The sequence below is a fragment of the Ochotona princeps genome, chromosome 18 (genome assembly GCF_030435755.1).
Source record: "Ochotona princeps isolate mOchPri1 chromosome 18, mOchPri1.hap1, whole genome shotgun sequence".
In the NCBI taxonomy this organism is placed as follows: Eukaryota; Metazoa; Chordata; class Mammalia; order Lagomorpha; family Ochotonidae; genus Ochotona; species Ochotona princeps.
In genome coordinates this window covers 38,540,931-38,566,246 of record NC_080849.1, presented here as the reverse complement: position 1 = coordinate 38,566,246, position 25,316 = coordinate 38,540,931, and the positions used below count along the sequence as shown (strand labels likewise).

General features: G+C 46.3%; 1 protein-coding gene across 3 annotated transcripts in view; it reads right to left on the bottom strand.

The window, feature by feature from the left end:
* OSBPL1A (oxysterol binding protein like 1A) overlaps positions 1–21,891 on the bottom strand; it is a 197,820-nt gene extending 175,929 nt beyond the window's left edge. For all 3 annotated transcript variants that reach the window (XM_058677085.1, XM_058677086.1, XM_058677087.1), the window contains exons 1-2: positions 21,871–21,891; positions 3,721–3,843 (exon numbers count right to left, since the gene is read on the bottom strand). In XM_058677085.1, the coding sequence (XP_058533068.1) occupies positions 3,721–3,841 (121 nt within the window). In that variant the 5' untranslated portion in view covers positions 3,842–3,843; positions 21,871–21,891. The remainder of the gene's footprint in view (positions 1–3,720; positions 3,844–21,870) is intronic.
* Between the last annotated feature and the right edge of the window lie 3,425 nt (positions 21,892–25,316).

The window sequence follows — 25,316 nt, the reverse complement described above, 5'->3', positions numbered from 1 at the left end:
CTACTTCTCAAACAGTATCACCTTTGCCATTTTCTCATTTTGAGCCCCATCATGTAACTTGTATTGATTCTCACCTCTAAACACGAATTGCATCCACTTCTTTCTACTCCCATTGCTTCCGCAAGCAACTAACACCTAATACTCCTACTCTATCAGCCTCTGAATTGTCTCCTCACATCTCATACTTCCAAGCAGAATTCTGGATCAAGAATTTAAAATTCTCAAAATTCTAACTGATTTGTAAAATGTTTCAAACTTCTTTTCCCTTTAATTTATCCTTACAGCTATCTTTTTAAAAATGTGCCTCCTGACCACAGCTATCTGCTAATGCAGACTCTAGGATGTTGTAGTGACTGGGTCCCTGTCATCTACATGCGAGACCTGCTTTGAGTTCCTGGCTCCCAGCTTCAACCTAGCCTATCTCCAGTTAGGGCAGGAACTGCAGGAAAAAGCCAGCTAATGGGAACTGGTTGTTTGTGCCTGTCTCTAATTAGTAAATCATGTTTCAGTGCATAAAAAATATTATGAAGACCATTTACAAGAACAGTATCCTAAAGGAAAGCATGAAGGCATTGGACAGGTTGAACTGTAGCACAACAGGTGCAATCACCACTTGTGAAACTTGCATCCCATATCAGAGTGCTGGGTAGGTCTTGACTGCTCTGTTTCTGACCCAGGCTCACTGCTAAGGAAGCTGGGAAAGCAGGGGATGAAGATCCAGGCACTTGAGGATGACACATGGGTGGAGTGCTTAGCTCCCTGCTTCAGTCTGACATAGGCATGGCTGTTGCAGTCATTTGGGGAATGAACAAGTGAATAGATTTCTCTCTCCCCACATGTTGTTCTTTCAAATAAATTTTTTTTTAAATCTGCAAAGACAAATAAATAAAAACACTGGGAAACACAAACATATTATCAGGTAATATTTTAATAACTTTGGACTTGCTAGTGAAGTGATAACAACACAGAATGAGCTTATTTGGCTTCTAAAGTTCATTTTTTGGAACATAGCTAACAGAATGTAAAGTATGTTACACAGACATTTTTTTATTTGCAAGAGGAGCACATACTTAAAACACAGAAACCACTACAGCAACACTTCCAATACTTTATAGCATAGTATCAGTATGTCAAGATTTGGAAGAAATATCTGCAAAAGATAATACTCAAATTCCAGGAAAGAGTCCCCCCATACATGTCAACAGAGCTCACATCCAACCTTTCCCACCCACCTTCTTCCCTTTCAGTGCACATCAGACCAGATGATGTCATTCTCTTGCATAAAGTTTAAGCTGCCCTTAATATAAAACCTGACAAAGTATGAGGTGAAATTTTGAAACCATATAAACATATTCCTCATTTTTACATTTTCAAGTGGATAACGTTCTGCTAACTAGCCTGAGGCAACCCACGATGGAGTAGGATTGGAGACAGAAAAGGGTCTTGGAGGACTATCAAATGCTTTTGGCATTCAAAATAGAATCCTGAAGTCAACATTAAGAAGGTCTGCTGAAAAACAGACAGGTTTTTAAATCACTTAAACAAACTTGGACTATTCCTGTAGTTTCCAGACAAGTTAGATAACAGTTTTTTCCCTTCTGCCATATAACAATTCCTTCCCACTGAGGGGAAGGCATGAGGTTGGCTGATCCAGGGTAGGAAAAAAAGCTGATAAAGATAGCTACCCCTAAGCCTGTACTTCCAGAACACAGACTATAAGACAGCAAGACAGAAGGTCAACATATGGCTCCTAATCTTATTCCAGAAAGTGGGATAAATTAAGGAGACAACAAGAACTGGGCCTGTCCACCTGCAAGGTGGATCCATCACAACGCTCAGAAGGCAAACTCAGGCAACCAGAGCTGCTGTAGGTTTCCATGTGTCACTGGGTGCCACACACTATCCTCCCAAGACAGGCACACGAGTGAGGCTGAAGGGAGCCAGCCAGTCTAGCCCAAGGGTCAGAGGCACCCATGTGACAGAGGCTCGGGGTGACAAAGCCAACAAGAGTGAAGGTGAGTCTTGTGATTCCACCAAGAAGCACCACCTGTATCACAGGACTCAGCAAGGGACCTGGCTTCAACTTTCAACCTCAGTGTGCCTCAGCTGCAAACACTTGCGAAACACTAAGAAGCCAATGATCAACAACCAACAGCAGGCTTCTCACGGATAGGAAGTCACTCTGCTTGTACTGTGCACACAGTAAGGCTCACCTTATACCTGAATGCCAACTGGGGCTGGGAGTGGAAGGGGAGAGGATGCAGGGGGCATGGCCAGGCATTTACCAAACAAGCTACTAAGACTGAAGAATCAAACCCATCTTTACTCGTTGCCTCCCTCACCCCTCCCAGGATGAGAGGCAGCTTGTTACAATACCAGAACCACTTTAAAGAACTGCTTATCGCTACCCAGAGTACAATAGTATAATACCACATGCTTAAACCTTGCTACACAAGGTGCATTTTGATTTGGCTCCTGCTTACCCACCTAGCCTGGTCTCTCCCTTTCCCCTCCAGCCTGTGGGCCCTCGCCATCCATGCTGCCTTGACATCAGGCCTTGGCACATGCTGTTGTTTCTTCTGCCTCACACCCTCTTCTTCCCTAGCTTGATCCAACTAACTCCTAAGAACTCTTTAATGCTTCACCTTTGATTCACTTCCTCCAGGAAACTAAACCTTCAGGTTCCAGTTAGAGACCTCTCCTATGTGATCCCATGCTACCTGCTCTACAGGATATGCACATGGGATCTGTTCATCCAGTGTACTGATCTCAGCAACAATCTCATCTGTCCCTCCATCACTGACGCCAAGGTATCTGCACGTGGGGCACAGTAAGCACTCAAACCTGCCGGTTCACCTGTAATGCCTTTGAGAGATGCATCACAGAGTGCTCTTGTGAACTCACCCGTGCAGCCTATAAGGTTTACTACAGGCTATTCATATGGCCTCTAAGTTCTCTGGTTTACAGGGGACTAGAATGGGCATTTTACCCAGTCCTGGGGGGTTTCTTCTTCAGAGAGAGATTTACCACACGAAAGATTAGAGATCAACACACCACGTAGCAGTGCAGATTCATGAGGAAGCTTAAAAAATACAAAGCTCACAACTAGGGGACAGGTGTTTAATACAGTGGTTGAGACGTCCATATTCCATACTGGATTCATGGGTTCCATTCCCAGCTAATGCAGACCCTGGGAGGCAGCAGTGATGGGGCCCACATGGGAGCTTCAGTTCCTTGCTTCTGGCTTCTGCCTGGTACAACCCCAGCCATTGCAGACATCTGGGGAGCGAACCAGCTGATAAAAGCTTGCTCGCTCACTTGCACTTCTTCTGAATCCATGAATACATATCTGCCTCTTTAAAAAATTGTGAAAACTAAAGAAGAAAAAAAAATTGTGGCCACTTGTAGCAGTTCAAGCCACTGTCTACAACACTGCCTCTCACGGCTGTGCAGGTTCAAGTCACAGCTTCCCTGCTTCTATTCCAGCTTCCTGCTAATGTGCCAGGGAAAGCAATGGAAAACAGTCAAGTGCTTAGGCCCCTGCCACCACGTGGGAGACCAGGATGAAGTACCATCCTCCTGGCTTCTTGCAGCTATCTGGGGCATTAACCAGTGAAATGGAAGAGCTGTCTCTGCTTCCCTCTAACTCTGCCTTTCCAATAAATAATAATTTTTAAACATATATTTTTAAAATATATACATATATTTTAAAAAGCTCACCTTTGCAATTAATGTCAGCAATTATTGCATTCCTCTTCATGGCTTGTAGTAACTGTCTTACTTCTTCAATGTTGCCATTTCTGGCATGATGGAGAAGCTGCTGTTCTGCTTCGGTATTCATTTCTGGATTTAAAAAATAACAGCATAATTAGTTTTTAGACAGTACCTGGATATCAGAAAGGAGAAAACAAGTACCTTCACTTTGTAGCTAACTACATAGTTTCTACATTTAACTAAGACACAAACTAACAAGGCAAGAACTCAACCGGGAGACTCTTACTACCAAGGAAGTAGCCAGTCAAGTTTGACTTCTCAAAGCCCACCTCCCTCATTCACAGCCTAAGAGTCTATGTAAATAGTTACTACATTAGTAACTAGAAATAGCTAAAATATGGCACTCATGGGGCCAGTGCCATGGCATTTAAGCCTCTGTCTGCAGTGCTGGCATCCCAAATGGGAACCAGTTCAATTCTCAGCTGCTCCAATGCAGCTCTCTACTACCATGCCTGGGAAGGTAGCAGAAGACAGCCTAAATCTTTGGGTCCCTGTACACTCATGGGAGATCCAGAACAATCTCCAGGCTCCTCCTGGCTTCAGATCCAGCCATTACAATCATTTGAGCAGTGAACCAGCAGAGGGAAGCTCTCCCTCATCTTCTTCTCATTTCCCTCTGTAACTTTGCCTTTCAAGTAAAGAAATAAATCTTTGAAGAAAAAAATGATACTCATACAGAAATACTCTAAGACTAAAATATACACGAGTAGTAAAAAAGCACTCTGAATAAAATAACTAAGCACCTAGAATAACTATACTTAGCTTTCCCTTATTTTCTCAATAAGCTACAAATTAAACTTACAAGGTTGCAAATTTGTTTTTTAAAGATTGATTAAAGGCAGAGTTGCAGGGTGAGAGAAAACTTTTCCATGTGTTAGTTCACTCCCCTGGCTACCAAGAGCCAGGCTGAAGCTAGGAGCTTCATCCAGTGCAACAGATGGGTACAATGGCCCAAGCACTTGGATCATGCTCCACCGCCCTCCTTGATGTACCAACAGAGAGCTGGATGGGAAGTGGAGCAATATGGAATGCTGGAACGCAGCTTTACTCATTTTGCCACAAATCTTGCCCCAGAAGTTACAAATTTAAAGCATTTACATCAAAATGGGCAAGCATTATGAACAGCAACTCCCAGGAGAAATGAAATTTTCTTTCTTATTTACAGTCAAAAATACAATTAAATCAAACACAAATTGTATCTAATTTGCATAAGAATTAAGCAAAAAATCTTAAAAAGACAAATAGACTCAATGCTAATACTAAACTACTAATATTCATGTAAACCCAATCCATTGTAAGTGCCAGTTGATAGGCAACAATTTGGCATTACCAAAATACACACACAACCTTTACTTCACCCAGGCAATTCCATGCCCAACAGTCTACCCTACAGAAACAGCTACACTAGATTATCAGCATATTCAGAAAAATTATATCTTCAATAGCAGAAAAGTTAGAGACAACTCCAAGTCCAAAAGAGACCAAAAGAGGTGTCTACAGGTCAGAGAATGGATAGCAGAATTGAAGGTTTGGCTTCCAACACCTATGTAGAGTGAACTCTGGGATTGTGAACCCCAATCCACACTCCTAACACATTCTGGGCTGCACTAATGCCAAATTTGTGTTAATTATACCAGTGTGCCAGCATAGCTGCCTATCCTACCTTTTGGTTTTTTTGTTTGTTTGTTTTGTTTTGTTTTTTTAAGATCTGTGGGAGAAGGCAAGGAAAGCCAGGCTGGAGGGCTGCAGAATGCATGGGTCTGGGGACGTGTTAACAATATGAGTGGCTGAGGGCATGTTTGACAGGGGAGGAACATAGAGCAGCCACTGCACTCATAGCTAGTCAAGGGCACTGAGACAGACTGGTGTAAAGGGGGAAGCCAGGGGGTATGACTGGGTCAGGCCAAGGCACTCACCCACATGGAAGACCTGGGCTGGGCTAAAGTAACACTGCCTGCCCCCGCTGGCACACTCAAAAGCTGGGCCTGGAGGGCATGTCTGACTGGGTTAGGCCACAGTACTTCCCATGAGTATCAGGGCCATGAGTGAGTCACTTCAGGCTGGACTGCAGCATCCATTAGAATGTGAGAAAATCAGATCTGGGGGCAGATTCGGTAGGGGAGTTGTGGGCTCCTCTGTGGGACTATAGCACTTGGTTTGTGCAAGACCTAGGAGTGGTGACGAGCCGAACCAGGCTGGACCAAAAAACTCACCTAACAGGAACTCACCTAACACTCACAGGAGCCAACCTGGGCCAGGTTGCAGCACTCACCAGCACATGCAAAGGCTGGGATTAAGAGAAGACCATGCCAAGCAGTGTCAAGACACCTGCCAGCACATGAGATTGAGGCTGGGGACAGGCCTGGTACAGAAATTTGTGGAACTCCCCTGCTAAGGACGCAGCTCCTGCTGGGGAGCACAACAGCCAGGGCTTGAGATGGACTAGGCCAGGTCAAGCAAGGCTGCAGCACTTGTGTGAGTCTGGTCTGGGAACAGGCCAGGTTGGGCTAGACCATGGCACCTGCTAACACACACAAAAGCCAGGATAGGGGGTGGGCTGCAGGACCCAGCTGGGTAAGGCTGCAACATTCACCAGCAAGAGCTGAGATTGTGGGCAGGCCATGATAGGCTCGATCAAAGCACCTGCAAGCACACACAAGAAGCCGTAGGCACTTGCCAGAACAAAATGGGTTTCAGACAGGCTGGGCTAGGATGCAGCAACTGCTGGATCAAAGGAGAACCAGATCTGGCAGTGGGCCAAGCTGGGATAGGCTGTAGCACCCACCGATGAGCAGAACAGGTGTGGGCCAGCTGGTTAGGCCACAGCACCCACCAAAAAATGCCAGAACTGAGGGCCATGTTACCCTGGGCCACAGCACGCAGTAGCACATGAGAGATCTGGAGTTGGGAGCAGGCAAAGTAGGAACTGCTAGGCTGTAGTTCCTGCTGACAACATGAGAGTCAGGGCTAGGGACAGGGTAGGTCAGGCCAGCCCAGGCTGGGATGCAGCACCCATCAACACACATGTGAGCTGGGTCTAGAGTCAGGCCACCTAGGCCAGTCCATATCACACACTGGCATCAGCCAAAGCCAGGACAGGGCACAAGCCAGGCTAGGTTACACTACATCTGCCAGGTCACAAGAGGGCTGGGAGTGAGCCAGGCTGGGCTGGACTGTTACACCTGTAAGCAAAATGCGGCTCTGAAGATGGACCAGGCTGAGCCAAGCTGCAGCAACTGTTAGCGAATGCCAGGACTGGGGGCAAGCCATCTCAGACTGGGCCGTAGCACCCACTGGCACACACAAGACCTAGAGCTTGAAGCAGGACTGACAGAGGAACTGTAGGCACTTCTCTGCTGTGCTGCAACTCACCCAGGTAAGCATAAGAACCCGGGCTGCAGGCAGGCCAGGCTGCACAAGGCAGCAGCATTTACTGGCACTTGTGTGGACCGATACTAGGGGTGGGTTAGCTGAGCTCAACTTAATACACATGGGTAGGCACAAGAGCCAGAGGGGACACAGCAGAGGCTGGCACATGCAAAAACGGGCTGGGAGTGGGCCTAGCAGGGGTAATTGGGGGTCGCCCCAACTAGGCTGTGGGACCTGCTGGTATGCATAAGGACTAAGCCTATGGCAGGCTGGCTGGGCTGAGCCGCAGCACCCATCGATTCACATGAGAAATGGAGCTGGGATCAGAACTAACCAGGCAGCTGCACTCACCAGAATGCATGTTGGCTGCTAAGGTGACAGACCCTACCTGATCCTATACTGGCTGGCATACAACAGTCAAGTCTGAGGTCACCCCAAACAAGGTTTCTTGGGGGAACTCCCAACTAGATGACTGGACTCAAATCAGCAAAATTCACATACAAGACAAATTCAAACAAGGGAAAATCAAGATATGTGGTCCATGTACATGTATCAGGACTGGAACTCCACAGCTGCTAATGCCTGTGCAGGGGACAGTACACTCAAATTCATACAAAGGACATGACAGCCAGCTCATCTAGGCCAGCAGAAGACATCAAGTACCTACTCAGATGGGAAGAACAGGTTGGACAACTCTCCTGGCCAAGCTTCACAGCAATTTCCTGGGTCTGCGGATGCAGTAAGGTGGACTAGGTCAGCCAACAGGCCCTGGAGATTTTCTCAACCCTAGCTCAAAGAAGCCAGTGACATCTCAGAATTATCAAAACCACCCAAGTAACACCCCTGGAAGACGGTTCCCCACATCAAGGTCTCTAAACTGCCATGATCAACTGACTGTCCCCCATTTGCAAGTGCTGATGTAGTTTAACAGCAAGGAGCAGTCCCCTTCCATTCCATTCCCCCTCCACAGACACAGGAGGAAAACAAAACAAAAGAACAAAAAAACACCCTGAAACATTTGTCCCACCCAGCTTTCTCCATACCTTGACCCTTCCCACCCTAATCAGAGGCCCACATGGGTGTACATCCTTCTCAACTATGTAACAATACTAAAAATAAAATTTTAAAAAGTCAAAAAAGAAGTGGAGCAATGGAACATGAATTGGTGCTTACATGGGATGCAGGTATCTGAAGCAACAGCCTTTCTTGCTACACCACAATGCTGGTCCCCATTTTTGTCCATCTTAAAAGCATCTCCTCACCTTTCTTCACAAACTATACTGTGAATACAAAATTTTAAAAAAGGTAATAGGGGGCCCGGAGGCGTGGCCTAGCGGCTAAAGTCATCGCCTTGAACGCCCCGGGATCCCTTATGGGTGCCAGTTCTGACCCCGGCAGCTCCACTTCCCGTCCACCTCCCTGCTTGTGGCCTGGGAAAGCAGGAGAGGACGGCCCAATGCATTAGGACCCTGCACCCGCGTGGGAGACCCGGAGGAGGTTCCTGGTCCCGGCTTCGGATTGGCGCAGCACCGGCCCGTTGCGGCTCACTTGGGGAGTGAATCGTCCGACAGAAGATCTTCCTCTCTGTCTGTCCTCTTCTCTGTATATCTGACTTTGTAATAAACTGAATAAATCTTTTAAAAAAAATTAAAAAATAAAAAAGGTAATAGGGCCGCCCTCTCGCCCGTCACGCAATGCACATTCGGGGGAACCTGGCGCTAAACCATTCATAGACGACCTGCCTCTGGGTCGGGGTTTCCTACGTAGCAGAGCAGCTCCCTCGCTGCGATCTATTGAAAGTCAGCCCTCGACACAAGGGCTTTTTTCTCTCTTCTTTATTATTAAAAAAAAAAAGGTAATAAAAAACTTAACAGGCAACAGACTTAGCCTTCCCATTCTACAGCACCCACCCAGTTTCAGCTCAGGCTCTAGCTTCCTGCGAACGCAGACCTGAAAAGCAGCGGTCATGGCTCAAGTAACCAGACTCTCCACCCTTGCTCTCTTCTTCCAGTTTTAGCCCCAAGCCAGCCCCAGCCCTTGTGGGTGTTTGAGGAGAGAATCAGTAGATGAGAGTTGTCTGTATCTGTCTTTATTTTTTTTTCAGTGTTTTTTTTAATATATATTTTTATTATATTATTTATGTATCTGAGGTGAAGGGGGATATTGAGGGAGAATCCCCACCCAGTCTCCCACCCGCCCAAGGTCCCAGATGTGGGGCATGCTGAGATACTTGCTCAAGTGGTCTTAATAGTCTTCCAGTTATGGATCGCTGCCAGTCACATCCCTCCCAGCTCGATTAGGTCATTGAAGAAGCCACTGATTGTCACAGTCCATCATGGAGTCTTCATTTGCCCAGTATTTCGCTGCCCAACGTTTAGCTGAGGTGGTTGATTGACCTGTTCCGTCCTCCGTCTTCTCCTAGCCAGGGCTCTGAGTCCAGCAGTTCGATTGGGGAGATCACCAAAGAGACTTAGAGGTATTCCCAGATCAGATTCCCGCATGTTCCAGCAAGCACCGGGTCCGGCACAGTCCATCGCCACAATCAGTTGGTGGTTGCAATCGCTGGGCTGGCTCTGTTCTCAGTCCCGACTTGCACTGGAACCAAGGGTGTTGCAGTCCAGCCTGGTTCTGCCCAGCACGCACTTGACTCTTTCATCAACCAGTGGGGTCTACAGCCCAGTCAGGGCGACCCACAATAACCGCCACCAGGCCCGCCCCTTACCCTGGCCTGCCAGTATACATAGCAGACTAGTCCAGTCTGTCCCGTTTCCCATATGGCTCCAGTACCTGTCAATGGGCATTGAAGCTTAGTTCCCTCCAACCAACTCAACTATCCAGCCCTCACGGATATTGCTGAGTGCCTCTCCTTCTAGCCACCCCAGCCCCCGTCCTAGTTTTCATGCCCTCTTGCGGGAGTAATGACCCAAGAGGGGGAACCCCACCACTTCCCTCTTGGGTCTCTCTCAGTCCCGGTTTATGATCTCTTTGGGTGGTTCTGTGGTTTGACTTGACAGAATTAGCTCCCAGTGCCAGCTTCTGCTAGCTGTCTGCGGTTAAGCCCAAACAACGTTCACCCACTCCAATTTATGCTAGAACCGGCAGGAATAATCAGCCCAACCTGGCTTTTCCCTGATCTAGTCCACGTGCGGTGCTCAGGTGTTGCAGCCCTGCCCAGTCTGGTCTGTCCCCATCCTATCCCACACTATCCAGTGAGAGTAGCTGTCCGCGAGGGGACCAGCCCCTCCATCCCCCCGCTGCTCTGCCCTCTCCCTTCCTGGTTCTCACGCTTTATTTTTTTTTAACTAGTAATAGTAAAAAGGCTTAATAGAGGAGTTGGGAAATAAAGCTAGAGGCATCTTCTAGAAAATAAAGCTGGGGACCAGTCTTGTGGCACAGCTTAGGACATCGACATTCTGTATCAGAGTACTGGTTCAAGTCCCAGATACTCCACTTCCCAGAGTGCCTGAAAAGGCAGTGAAAACTTGGACCAAATCCTTGTGTCCCTGCTCCCCACATAGGAGACACAGATGGAGTTCCTAGCTACTGGCTTTAGCCTGGCCCTGCTCTCCTATAAACCCCCACTGAGCTTCCATTAAAAAAATAAACCTTTAAAAAAGAAAAATGTTAAGTAGAAAATTCTCACTACTAGACATACACAAGAAAGTAAAAACACTGTATCAAAGACACTGCATCCCTGTATTTACTGCAGCATTACAAACAAAAGCAAAGATACAGAATCACTGTGTCCATCAAGAAACGAAAGGGAATATGCCAGGGGCTGGCGCGGTGACATAATACGCAAATCATCCACCCCCAGTGCGAGCATCCCATATGAGTGCCAGTTTGCATTGTGGTTGCTCCATTTATGATCTAGCTCCCTGCTTATGGCCTGGGAAAACAGCAGCGGATGGTGCAGGTCTTTGGGCCCCTGCCTACACAGGAGACACAGAAGCAGTTCCCAGCACCTAATTTCAGATCAGTTCAGCTCTGCCCATTGCAGCTGTTTGGAGAAGGAATGAAGCAGCAGATGAAGATCTTTCTCTGTCTCAGATCTTAGTCTCTGCCTCTTTCTCTCTGTAAAATCTGCTTTTCAAACAAAATTAAAATAAGCAAATAAATTTTTTTTTAAAAAAAAAGAACATGTGGGGGCTAGCACTGTGACAAAACATGTAGTCACTGCACTGTCAGCATTGCACATGGGCGCCTTTCATGTCCTGCCTGCTCCACTTTTTTTCTATTATTACTTTATTTTGACAATCTTTACATAGTTATCAAGAGCTACAGGAAAGCAGGTAAGACTTGTTCTTCCACATTATTATTGTTATTTTTTTCTCTGGGATAAGGGAAAGAAAAAGGGAGTAGCCCCATCCAGCCTCCCACCAATTTCAGGTCTCCGATGTGGGGCATGCTCCGAGGACACTGTTCAAGCGGTTTTGATAGTTCAACAGTTCTGAATTGCTGCCATCTCGCCATTTCAAGGATGATGAAATGTCTCCAGAATCCAATCCACTGGTTGACATAGCTGATTGATCTGCTCTGTCCTCCATCCTCTGTTCTGTTACCAGGGGTTGGCTACTCCACTTCTAATCCACTCCCTGCTAATGGCCTGGACAAGCAGGCAAAGATAGCCCAACAGTTTGGATCACTGGTCCCACATGGGAGACCCAGAAACTCCTAGCTTCAGTGTGCCCCAGTATTGGCCATTGTGAATATCTTGGAGTGAACGATCTTTCTCCCTCTCTATATGAATTTTTCAAATAAACCAATTGTTAAAGCAAATGTGGTGTGTATGTTCATTTAAAAAAGTGGTCTCTGTGTGTGTATTAATATTCCATCATAAAAAAACCAGAATGCAATACTGTCCTCTAATCCCAATGAATGGAGACAGAGGACATCGTACTAACTGAAATAAACCAGGCACAGAAAGAATTACACCCCATCTTCTCCCCTACCTGGTAGGAGCAGGTGGTGGGGATAGTAGAATGGATCATGCAGAAGAAAAGGAACAGTGAGACACTGAGGACAAGGAAATGCAGGAGGAAAGGATAGAGATCATTGGTACCAAAACAGTTGAGAAAAAAGGAATTACTTTTGGCATTCCATGATAGAAGTTAACTACAATCTACAATTTAGGACACATTTCAAAATAACTGTAGAGTCCCAACACATAGGAATAAAATGGAAATGCTTGGGAAACTAATCTGTTGGGACACAGTCCATGCAGGTGAGTGTAAGAACCACAATAGGGAGCAGCCCAGACCAAGCTAGGGAAAGGTATACCCACCGGCATACAGAGTGCAAGTGTCAAAGCTGAGCCTCCTCAGAGGCTCAGATGGAGCAGTGGACCGCATATCCAGAGGCACATGGAGGATACGGAAGTCCATCACAGCCTGCACAGGACACCTGGTACCACAACAGAGAATGGAGAACAGAACTAATCGATCAACTCCCCCAGGCATGTGTTGGCAGTGAAAATCTGGGCAAACGGAGACTCTAAGGTGGACTATGTCAGCCAGTGGATTCTGGAGAGATTTCATTGTGCTTGGAATGGCGAGCTTGACAGCAATTCAGAACTGCTGAACTATCAGTGCCCTCGGACCTGGGATGGAGTGAAAGGTCAGGTGGGGCTTCTCCCTTTATCTCCCTGCTTACCCCAGACACAGAAAAATAAATGTGGAAACAACGGTCTTACCCACTTTCCTGTAACCCTTGACCCTTTGTGCCCTAATCAACTATATAAAGATTATCAACAGAGGAAAAAAATTTTTTTTTAATCCCGAGTGTTCCACACTTGATCCAGCTCTCTGCTAATGCACCTGGGAAGACAACTGGAGACAGCCCATGAACTTCTCTGATACCATGTGGGAGACCCAGATGGGATTCTAGGCTCCTGGTTTGGGCCTGGCAGAGTCCTGGTTGATGCAAACACTTGAGAAGGGAACCAGAGGATACAACACCAAATGTCAATCTTTCTCTCTTGTGCATGTGAGTGTCTGTGACTCTGCTTTTCAAAGAATGAAAGAAGTGTTGGGTAAGATACATCCTTTTGACTCATGAGTGCTTTTTGCAGAAGCAGCAAGCCATCAGTTCACCCGGCCAGTCAGAACAATGAGTCAGTCTATGAGGGAATGCGTAACTGTTCACTCGGTCACTGTGGGAACCATTTGCAGTTTCTCCACAAATTCACACAACTCCACGGGCCCAGCACAGTGGCCCTAGCAGCTAACGTCCTTGCCTTGAACGCACCGGGATCCCATATGGGTGCCATTCTAATCCTGGCAGCCCTGCTTCCCTCTACCTCCTTGCTTGTTGCCCGAGAAAGCAGTCAAGGATGACCTAAAGCCTTGGGACCCTGCACCCACGTGGGAGACATGGAAGAGGTTCCAGGCTTCTGGCTTCAGATCGGCTCAGCCCCAGCCGTTGCATTCACTTAGGGAGTGAATCATCAGAAGATCTTCCTCTCTGTCTCTCCTCTTTTCTGTATATCTGACTTTGCAATAAAAATAAATAAATCTTAAGAAAAATTCACACAACTCCTGCTCCTTGTTTTGGAACAAAACGATTTTAATGGCCATGAGAACTTTCAAGGAAATAATCTAATATACAATACTTTGAGTAACAAACACTAAAAAACTAGAATCTGCTTCTGTCTTAGGGTTCCTTTTCTCCAAGATCCACTTGGAAAAGTTAAGCTTCTAATTTTTTCACAAAAAGCCAACTCACATTTTTCACTTTCATAAATACTGAGTTACTTAAGGTAGTATCAACTGGTGGCACTACCTCAGATCTGTATCACCAAGTCCTGATTTAACGTACTGCATTCTCCACAATTCTGAGAGCCTAACAAAGACCCTAAAATTTGTAGCTGAAGGGGTAATCATAATTTGAAAAAAAAAAAGTCTGTCAGAAGTCCAATTTTTTATAATTTGCAGTACTACTATTGTTTAAAACAATCTATAGAATCAAAGCAAAAAATTCATTCAGAAATCAAAATCGCTGAGGACCAGCAAATCAAAACACTTAATGATCTGTCCCTTTCTAGGAAGGAAAAGCTAAAACTCAATGACATCTGGATGAAATTTACCCAGTCATACATGTTAACAACACACACCTGTACCCTGTAAATACCAAGCACAAGTACGGTAGGCAGGCATGGGAGGCTTGTGTTATGTGAAGATACTGCTTCGAACGACGACAATCAGCACAGTGTCCCAGGTTTACGGCACACCCGACCTGATTCCAGCTCCACACTGCCACACACCCCGAGAGGCAGGCAGTGCCTCAAGCATCTGAGTCCTTGCCACCCACATGAGAGGCCCAGACTAAGTTCTGAGCTACTGACTTTGGCCTAGCCTCACTGTGGGTATTTAGCAAGTGAACCAGTGAATAAAAGACATCTATCTTGCTCTTATTCAAATAAAATAAAAATAAATATGTACATGAATCAACCACTCTTAACAAGATGGTAATCACACACACACACACACACACACACACACAAAATCCAACATAGATACCATATAAACCAGCAATTCTACTTCCGGATGGAACAGAGCAAAAGAACTCCAAATATGGCATCCATGCAGCCATATTCCCAGCAGCACTATGCAGGACACCTGAGGCAGACGCCATATCCATTCCCAAATGGACAGAAATAAGATGTTCTATCTATGCACATATAAAACAGAATACTGTTCCATCCTTACAAAGGACACATGCTAGAACATGGATGGGTCCTAAACATATTATTCTGAATGAAATGGACAAGGCACTACAGGACACAGAGCTGAAGTTAAGGATTTGCCATGTCACGACATGCTGAACTGAAATACACAACTTCAAACTGAAGTCATCAAAGGAACTGTAACTGCATAAAAGGCCATCTAGCCACTTCACACTCCTCAAGTCATAAAAACACTATTGGAAGAGTACCCATTCTATAGAGAGGCAATAAAACAGCCTTCAAATCAGTGCTCTAATAACCCAGAATAAACCAACTTGTTGGACTAACCCTTATCTAGTTTTTATGACTCCCCCATAAATCTCTTCTAGACATCCAACCTGCTACTCTACCACAGACACATCTATCCGGTCAATCCTTCACAAACTTACTACTTTTTGTCTAAGAAGTGTAAACACAGCTTCATGTTTTAGTCATTTCTTGAAGCTTCAGCAACTTGTGAAAATTTCCCGTGAAGTTAATAAAGCTTGAATATTTCTGTCTTGTTTAATCAATGCTGGATTAACTTGCTTACTCCATCCGGCCAGTCTGAGGCTGGCAGAAGTGCTGACTCAAGTTACTGGGGTGCTACTACTCCTATGGAGGCCTGGAGGCCGGAGGTGCAGCGCAGCTTCCCGTGGAGGGCAGCACACTCGCACACATTCTTTCTCTCAAAAGTAATTTCTTCAGCTCACATTCTCCCACAGCCTCTCAAATAAAATACACGTTTTTAAAATTTTAAATAAAACTGGTAAACCATAGGAATCAGGAAAAAAAATAGTATTGAGAGAGGACAACCTATTCCTGCAACACCTGAGGCTGAGCCCAGCTGAAAAGGAGCCACATGAGGGGTGGGGACTCCACAACTTGAGCTTTCCACCCACTGCCTCCCAAGACCTACCTTAGCATGGAGCTGGCAGCCAGAGTGGAGCCAGAATTCAATCCCAGAGACATAGATAAGGAACACAGCACCCTGACCACTGTATTAACCACTAGGCAAACACCTGCCCCAAGAAAATTAGTTTTTAAATTAAATCTTATTACCTCCTTGCAATCAGTAAATTATCTAATATGACATACATGTTTCTATACACATGAATATATTAAGGATCTTGAAAAAGTTGAGAGTATGTAATAAAAAAAGATGCATGGGGCTGGTGCTGTGGCACAGCAAGCTAGTCTTGTGGAGCCAGCATTCACTATCCATGCCGATTCGAAACCCAGCTGTGCCACTTCCTATCCAGCTCCCTGCTTATGGCCTGGGAAGCAGTGGAAGATGGTCCAAGTCCTTGGAACCCTTAACCCGTGTGGGAGACCTAGATGAAACTTGTGGCTTTAAAGAAACTCAGCTCTGCCTGTCACAGTCATCTAAGGAATGAAACAGTGGATGGAAGAACCCTCATCTCTCCTACTCTCCAACTCTGCCTTGAAAATAATATTTTTAAATGCATAAATTCAAAAAATTTTAAACATTTATCTATTTTTATTGGAAAGTCATATACAAAAAGGAGCAGAGACAGAAAGATCCATCTGATGATTCACTCCCCAAGCAGCCACATTGGCTGCAGCTGAGCCAATTCGAAACCAGGAGTCACTTCCAGGTCTCCCACGTAGGTTCAGGATCCCAAGGCTTTGGGTTGTCCAAACGGCTTTCCCAGGCCACAAGCAGGGAGCTGGATGGGAAGTGGGACTGTCAGGATTAGAACCGGCACCCGTATGGGATCCTGGCGCATGTGACATCAGAACTTGAGCTGCTAGGTTACCATGCCAGACCCTAAGAAGTATTTTTGACGAATTCATTTATTGGAAAGGCAGATCTACAAAGACAGATAAAGTTCTTCCATCCGCTGGTTCACTCCTCAAATGGCCACAACAGCTGGAGCTAAGCTGATCCAAAGCCAGGAGCTTCTTCCAGGTTTTTTATGCGGATGCAGGGTCTCAACTACTTGAGCTATCCTCTGCTGCTTTCCCAGGTCACAAGCAGAAAGCTGGATGGAAAGTGGAGCAACCAGGACACAAAGGAGCGAACATATGGGAGTCCAGTGCATGCAAAATGAATTTAACAAGAACCACTTCACCAGGTCCTCAAAAAATTTTTTGTACCAAAATACTTTTAATTCCATTTTCCATGAACTTTCTGAAGTTCTCTTCTTATACTCATGACATTTCTGAAAATCCAAGTCCCATTTCCTTGCTTCAGAATTCAGTACTGGCAACAGGCACTGTGGCACAGTACCTAAAGCTGCTGCCTGTGATGCCAACTCTGTGAGGTTCAAAGGCAGTTAAGAGAAAGATTTATTTAGGTAAAAGGAGTTTTATTAATCAGGGGAGTCTGATGGACCACTGCCTGAAGGGAGACGGCGCAGAACCACCTCGACATGGCAGGGTGACCACATGAGGGAACTGGAAGTTAAAACATACAGCACTGGGCCTTGGTACATCACAGGCACAGGGGATGGAAGAAGGCAGCAGCTCCTTGGCTTGCGCATGCTTGCTGTAGTAAGTGACCTGTAGAGCAGGTGCTTCTCACAGTGGGCTGAGCCAAGGCCTGAGTGGTTCCTGGAGGGCAGACACTCCTGAGGAGATAAGGCTGGGATCACCCATGTGGACTCACTCTCTCTGCCTCAGGTCTGCACCTTGCTCTGCCTAACAAACTCAGCTTCAACTTCCAGCCTCCACCTCAGATCCAGCTCCCTGCAGCTGCCTGGGAAAAGCAACAGGAGATGACCCACGGGTTTGAGCCACTGTCCCCACACAGAAAACCCAGAAGCAGCTCTCAACTCCTGGCTACCCCAGCCCAGGCCTGGCCATTGCAGCCACAAGATCAAAAATATGTCTCCCTCACTCTCAAATAAGTGAAACTTAAAAAAAATGCAACTGATTTATATTGAACTGATTTATATTAAAACTGAGAAGCACATCAATTAATTACTTGCCAAGTCTATGACAACACAGTCACAGTCAGACTGTAGCATTTCTAAATAAGGGGTGAAATAAAATTCAACTCAGCATCTAAAACAAAAGGCAATGAATTCTGATTACTATTCCTTCATGAGAACCAAGGAAGATGGATCCAAATTATGGGCTGATGGGATGGCTCAACTGGCTCCTCTTCTGCCTGCAAGTGCCAGGATCCCAAATGGCTGAGGGTCTGTGTCCTGGCTGCTCCAATTCCCATCCAGTTCCCCGTTTGTAGCCTGGGGAAAACAGTGGGGGATGGCCCAAAGCATCAGGACCCAGCACCTAAGTGGGAGACACAGAAAAATCTCCTAGATTTGGATAGGCTCAGCTCCCACCACTGTGACAATTTAGGGAGTGAACCAATAAACAGAAGATCTTTCTGCCTCTCCTTCTCCCTGTAAATTGCCTTCCCAATAAAAAGAAAAAAAATTTTTAATTACGCCTTCAATTGAAAAAACTCAGGCTTACATTGTGGTCCAGCAGAGCCGCTGCCTGTGACACCAGCAACCCAAATGAGCACTGAGTCCAGTACTGGGGCTCCAGCTCCAATCCAGCTCCCCGCTACTGCACCTAGAGAAGCAGCAGAGGATGTCCCAAGGGGGCCTCTGCACCCACATGGCAGACCTACAAGGAGTTCCAACCTCCTGGCTTAAGCCTGGCTCAGCCACAACCTTTGTGGACATTTGGGGAGTGAACCAGTGGTGCAAATATTCTTGGTCTCTATCACTATGCCTTTCAAATAAATCAATCTTAACATATATGAGTTTATGTGTGTGTGTGTGTGTGTGTGTGTGTGCATGTCCGTGTGTGTGTCTATTCACAAGAGTGACATCCAGACCTGGGAATTCAGGAACAGCACATTGGACTCGGTGCTGTGGTACAGCAGGCTGGGCTAGGACCTCAGTGCTGGCATCCCACATGAGTGCCATTCAAGTCCTGGCTCCTCCATTTCCCAGCACTCCTCAGGGGAAGCAGCGGGGAATGGTTCAAGCACTTGGACCTCTGCACACATGTGGGAGACTGAGGAGCAGCTCTGGGTTCCTGGCTCTGACCTGGCCCAAGCCTGGCCACTGTGGGCACCTGGGGTGTGAAACTGATGGAAGCTCTTTATCTCCTTCACAGCTCTCTTTCAAAGTAAAACAAATCTTGAAAAAGCAACATAGTAAATTGTAAAATCTACTTTAAGAAACACTCAGCTGTGTCACTTTGTTACACTTACAACTGCTTCCTTTTCAATGCAGTGAAACTTTCTGCTAACTTCCTCAATAAGTCTTGGTGCTCTAAGTCTTGATAAAGAACATTACTGTCCTCTGAACAAGACAAAGTGGCTACAATGATCACACCACGGCCTGTCAACCAGTGGAACTGCCGTAAAACGCTGAGATGCTATCGCTATCGCTCACCTCTGCCTTCTGCTGTTCACATTCATTACACACCCACACTGACTGCGATGCCCTACACACCTAACAGAGCAGGCCTACTCACTGCACATACACCCCATCACTGCCCAATAGTCATTAAAACCGCTACAAGTGAAATAAGCCTCATGGTTTTGCCTTATTAAGTGCTCTATACTCAAAAAATTTCCACTGGAATGATTCCAAAAATCCATCTGTTTCAAAACATGGTAGGAAGAAGGAAACATGGACAGTCCACAACCTGATAGCCATGCTTCAGGAAATAAAACACTAAAAACACAAGGTGTTACCTCTTAATGATAAAATTCGTCAAAGTTTGGACAACATGCATTTTAAATTGCCTTTTGGTTACTTCCCATGAAAATTATTGTTCAAGTTAAATTAAAATAATACTGATCAATTACTAATCAGAGAACTTTCTCTTCAAAGGAAAACTTAACCACAAAATAAAACCATGAGGCTACTTTCCATGGTCACATGACAGCAAAATGAACAACACAGCTGATTCACTACTTGGAACTTTCTACTTGCAGACTAATCAAAAAGAAAAAAAAAAAGCAGATACACTGAGTAAGCGAGTGCATCCTCTTCCTAGGACCATGGGGCACCTTCACACACCTGCTCAGCTCACAGCCCTCAACACTGACAGTGCCCACCCAGGAAACACAACATTTCCATGCAAGCTATTCAAAATACTATCATTATAAACACACACTGTACAGGATGCCCAACAATCTCCTCTGAAACTTCACTAATGAACTGCTGATAAACGCCCATGTGTATGCCATTACAACCTGTCCTCTTTCTAGGAACTGCAAAGACTCGGAGGCCTACTCCAAGAACTCCCAGGATCTCTCAAAATTTTATAATATTCAACCTTGCCCCCATCTTCTCCCCTCATGGTATTAAGCTGGTTCCCTCTACTTTTCTCTGTGCACACCTGGCATGCAGAAAGCTAAGCTTCCACAAAGTTACAAATTTGCCTCAAAAGACTCCAACTTTGAAGTGCTATAATCAAATATATGACTACATCTCTAGGTGAAATAAAGTCACAAAAGAGAATCTGGAATACTGTGAAAGGAACATTCCTTAGGCCAATAACACTTACTGGTATTGAACAGAGAAACATTGAGCAGTTCCCTGAAGCTCAGGCAGCTCCCAGAACAAGAGCAACTGAGAATACTTCCCAGCTCAATTAGACACCACTGTGACAGGAGCTGCTCCGAGAACTCAACTGCCTACAGCCTAGTCCATTTGTCTGCCTGACAAGCTGCTGACAGCTGGACCTGGTAACAAGCCACACGTCCTTCTGAAACCAATTCATGGTAAGTCAATTATACGCTGTTTGCCTGATGGATCTTGTGCAGGAGCCCAGCCTGAATCCAGGGCCTCTGCTGATGCACAAGGAGACACCTAGCAAGCTTCCCACAAAGGACTCTCACAAAACCCTGCTGGGGCGCTGCAACAGCTTCAGGTGAGCCCAACACTCAGCGGCACTGAACCCAAATTCTGAACAACAATTGCTCAATGTTGTGCAACAGTGAGTGGACTAGGGAGCAATTAAAAGTTGAACTTTTAAAGAATGTTGCTAAACTTCCTCCTACTTTTTCCCCTTAAAGACTGTAGAGTCCACCAAGCAGTGTAGAATTAGGAACTACACTATTGCGATTTTAAAAAGGAGGTGAGGGGAATGGCAGGAGGGGAAAGAAAAAAGGAAGGAATGAAGGGAGAGAAATGAACCCACACAGCTACAAAACTGCATCACAGACAAAAACTTAAAATCAGTGGATGAAAGGAAACATGGGTTTTGTAATCAGTTTGCTAATATGATATATATAATCCTGGCTGGGGGATTCTGAATTTACATCATTATCAGCACAGAAACAGATCTCAAGACAAAGTACTTTCCACCATGTTCAATCAACACAAGATATTCCAAATTCGGCATTTCAAATTCAGCACTTCAGAAAAAAATTCCTAAATATTTCAGGGAAAACACCACAGATCCTAAGATGCTTCTCAACTAGTTAATAGAGTTTCGACTAGTTTGTTAGCTTCCTACACCTGGACTTTATCATGCAGCCACAGGTTCGACCTTGCAGCTCTCCGCAGGTGAATACTAACAAATCAGGACAGCCACTCTTCAGCGTCGCGGCATAGGCGACTCGCTCCTGCGGCGGCAGCGCAGCTGGCCCTTGCACACTTTCTGAATCCCCTCTGCCATTCCCTCACGCTCGTGGAGCCAACAGCATGGCACAGAGTGAAAACAAGCGGTCACATGGGCAGCCCGTGACTCCCACTGTGCGGCAGTCCTCGTCTCGTCACAAAGAAACTGGGAAGTTACCACGGACGCCCGAGAGTCCCGGGAGCCGCTGAGGACCAGGCAGGTGCCCGCGGCGCGCCCCGCACAGACCCGAGCCCCAGGGCCGTGCCCGCACACACGGCCCCGCTCCGCCACTTCCCGCACCTTCCTCCCGCCCAGAAGCCCCCAGCCCCGCGCGGCGCCCCGGAGCCACGACCCTGCCGGACCACCGTCCCCACAGCCGCTTCGAGAAGCCCACGTCCCTCCACCGCGGGCGCTCCCGGGGCTCCCCGAGCACCAGCACGGCTCGGCCGCGAGAAACTCACCGACGCCGCCCCTCGGGCGCTCCCGGGGCTCCCCGACTGCTCGCTCCGGCCGCCACGCCCCGAACACCCGGCCGCCCCGCGCCACCACCCGCTGCCCCCGCGGCCGCCCGGGGCCCACAGGGAGGCGGCCCGCCCCGCCAGTGGCGCCGCCCTCCCGGCCGGATCCGCCGCCGCAGGCTGCCGGGAGCACGTGCGCGCGCACGCCCAGGCGGTTGGCCCGCCCGGCACGTGACTGCGCGCGCGGCCACACCCCCGCCGGCACGCCCCGCCCTCACGCCGCTCCTATTGGTCCCGGCCAGCCACGCCCCGTTTCCGGCTTTGCCTGCAGGGCCTGGAGAGGCTCCCGGGCTGGCAGGTGCTTGGTGCTTGGTGCAGGGTTGCAAGGAGCTGCACGTGCCCGGGACACCGAGGCCCGCCCCTCCGCCGCAGCCCAAGCAAAGTGAAAACACCGGGCCAGTATTCTGGACACTCGTTGTTAAAGCAAATATGTCCTTCGGCTGTCCAAATGTTGTGTTTGTTCTGCTTTGCTGCCTCTGTACCACACTGGATGACAGTGGGCCTAGATGGAGGACTTAGCTCAGTATATCCCCAAGTGAAGCCTCAAACTCTGCTGTATCCGCAGTTTTTTTTAAAAATGCATGTGATTGTCTAGATTATCCTAAAATCTGCCAAGATCAGCAGAATTATACTTCAACACAACAAATGGCTAAATACTAAAATGAAATAGACATGAGACAGCTGAATGGTACCTTATAGCCATTTTAAGGTATATAGCAGCCGGTCCTGTATATAAACTAAAATTGAAATGTCAATGAGCTAATCATAGGTTGTGGTTAGGAACTTGCTTTTTTTTTTTTTTTTTAACATACTGGTTACTCAAAACCATGTCAATTCCATAATATTGCAAATTGCTGTTGATGTTATATTGGGACTCTTAATTGACTGTGATGATATTCTACCAGCTCTAACTTCGGACCAGAAATGGTCTCCCCAAGAAACTGTTCAACCCATCTGGACAATAAGTAGCTGGACTCTATGCTTGGTATACCGTTGCAAGGAAAGAATCTTGATTGAATTTGAACTGTAATACTGCATCAAGGTGGAGGAATCCACCAGGGGGGTAGGGAGGGGGAGGGGTGGGGGGGTTCCCAGAGCCTATGAAACTGTCACATAATGCAAAATAATTAATAAAAAAATGCATGTGATTACAATTATGTTCTAACTAATTATTCTAATGACTTACATTTGTTAGAATTTAGAGTTATGTAAAATGTATTCTGTTCAGAATCATTTTTAAATTTCTTTACGTTTTCAAATGTATTTAATATGTTATTTTGTAATGAGAAAGTAATAGGTATCATTTTGAGATGCACTGCAGTTGGTTGGCAACTCAGGCTCCTTGATCAAGAAACGTGTACTGAAGACTTACCATAGGCCACTCGGTTCCCACACTACCAGCAATACATCAGGGGAAAGGTTTTAGAAGGATGACTTCTGGGGAGAAGAGCCACCTGCTGGCGCATCCCAGACTAGCCCCACCTTTTATTAATAACATAGACACTTATCTAACAACCCTCCAGCTGTGAAACATGTGCTGGTTACAGTAGCAGTGTTCTTTGGGAAAGAAGAAACCTTGGGCTTCAATGAGGCGGAGTCATCTTTACAGCTGAGGAGAGATGGTCTACCACGTGATTCCGTGAAAGCCTCCTTCTCACCCTGGTGACAGAACACATAAATTCATGACTTAACCACCCTCCTCTTCAAGCCATAAATGAAAAACAGGTTCGCCAATAGGAAGATGCAGTACTAGTCATTATAACTACTAGTAAGGCAGGTTGCAGTCCCAACAGGATGCTTGCTTGTGTTGTATTTTAATAGGTGTAAAGTATGTTAAGGAAAAGGCAGCTCCTTGCCATTTTTGACTGGTACTCAATAGAAGTATGAAAGAACTCATTCCAGAACATCACTGCCCTTAGGAACATGTACAATGATGGACATTTTCTCTCTCTTTCTTCTCTCTTTTTTTTTTCAAGATTGATTTATTTGAAAGGCAGAATTATAGAAAGAAGAAAAGAGGCTAAGAAATGTGGGAACTTGCCCCTGGGTCTCTTCCTGCTATCTGCTGTGTTTGAGCTACAGTTTAGCTGCCCTGGCCTAAGGAGTAACTTCCAACTCTGTATACAGAACATGACCTGTGACTGATTAGAAGGCCAACAGGATTAGTCGTGCCTTCCGTCCAATCACAGTGTCATTAAGGGTGAAGGGAACACCTGAAAATGCTCTCTTACCCTTCCTTTTCTTAGACCTTTATAAACCTGGAAATTGGGCTGAGTAAATGGACATTCCTCACCACCTTGTCTCTGGTGGTTCCTTCCCCAACTCGAAACCCCGGAAAAGAAAGCTCTTTCATCTGTAGGTCACTCCCCAATGGCTGCTACTGCCTGGGCTGGTCTAAGGTGAAGCCAGGGCATCTTCCAGGTCTCACACATGGTGCTCCAAGTCTTGAGGCACCTTCCACTGCTCTCCTAGGCAATTGGCAGGCAGCTGGATCAGATGCAGAGCAGTCGGCACAGGAGCCAGCACTCCCATGGGATTTCTGCATTGCAGGTGGTGGTCTTACCCACTGTGCTGCAATACCATTTTCAGATAGAAATTATTTACATAATTCTCTTTGTGGTACGATAGTCATGAATCACATGTGACTGGTGAGCACTTGAAACGGGGCTTATTGACTAACATTTTGAAGTTTGTTGCATTTTTTTATTTTAATGAACTTTTTTCCAAAGATTCATGTATGTTTTAATTGGAAAGGCAGATCTACAGAGAGAAGTGAACTTCTTAAGTTTATCTGAAAGGCACAGGTGGGGAAAGGGAATGTTCCCCTGCTGGCCTATTCCCCCAAATGTCCATTTTAGCTGAGACTGGGTCAGGCCAAAACCAGGAGCCAGGAACTCCATCTTGATCTCCTACATGTATCAGGGACCCATTGAGCCGTCACTTACTGCCACTAACAGGAAGCCAGAGTCAGAATCAGAGTTGGGACTTGAACCCAGGCTCTCTAAAGGGGCACCCCAAGTGAAATCTTAGCTACTAGACCAAACATCTGCTACTTAAAAAGCCACTTAGGATTAGCAGTTACTATTTTGGCCATTGTAGTTCGCAAATAACAAAGTTACCACTATCACACCCTCAGCCATGTCAGGTTCTAGTGATAATAGGACCCCTAGAACCAATTAATAAATGTTTCCTTCCTTCTTTCATTCTTTCTGTTTTTGCAAGCCAGTAGGCCTTTTTGCTTTGCAAATGGAGCATGTTACAAAGTAATCCCCAACTGCAAGTATGCCTTGTGGGTTCTTAGGGGGAGATGTGACCTGAAGAAATGGGGGGACAAGTGCTCTCTGAGGCAACTGACAAACTTTATTTCTAGGGTTCCAGTTTATATACAT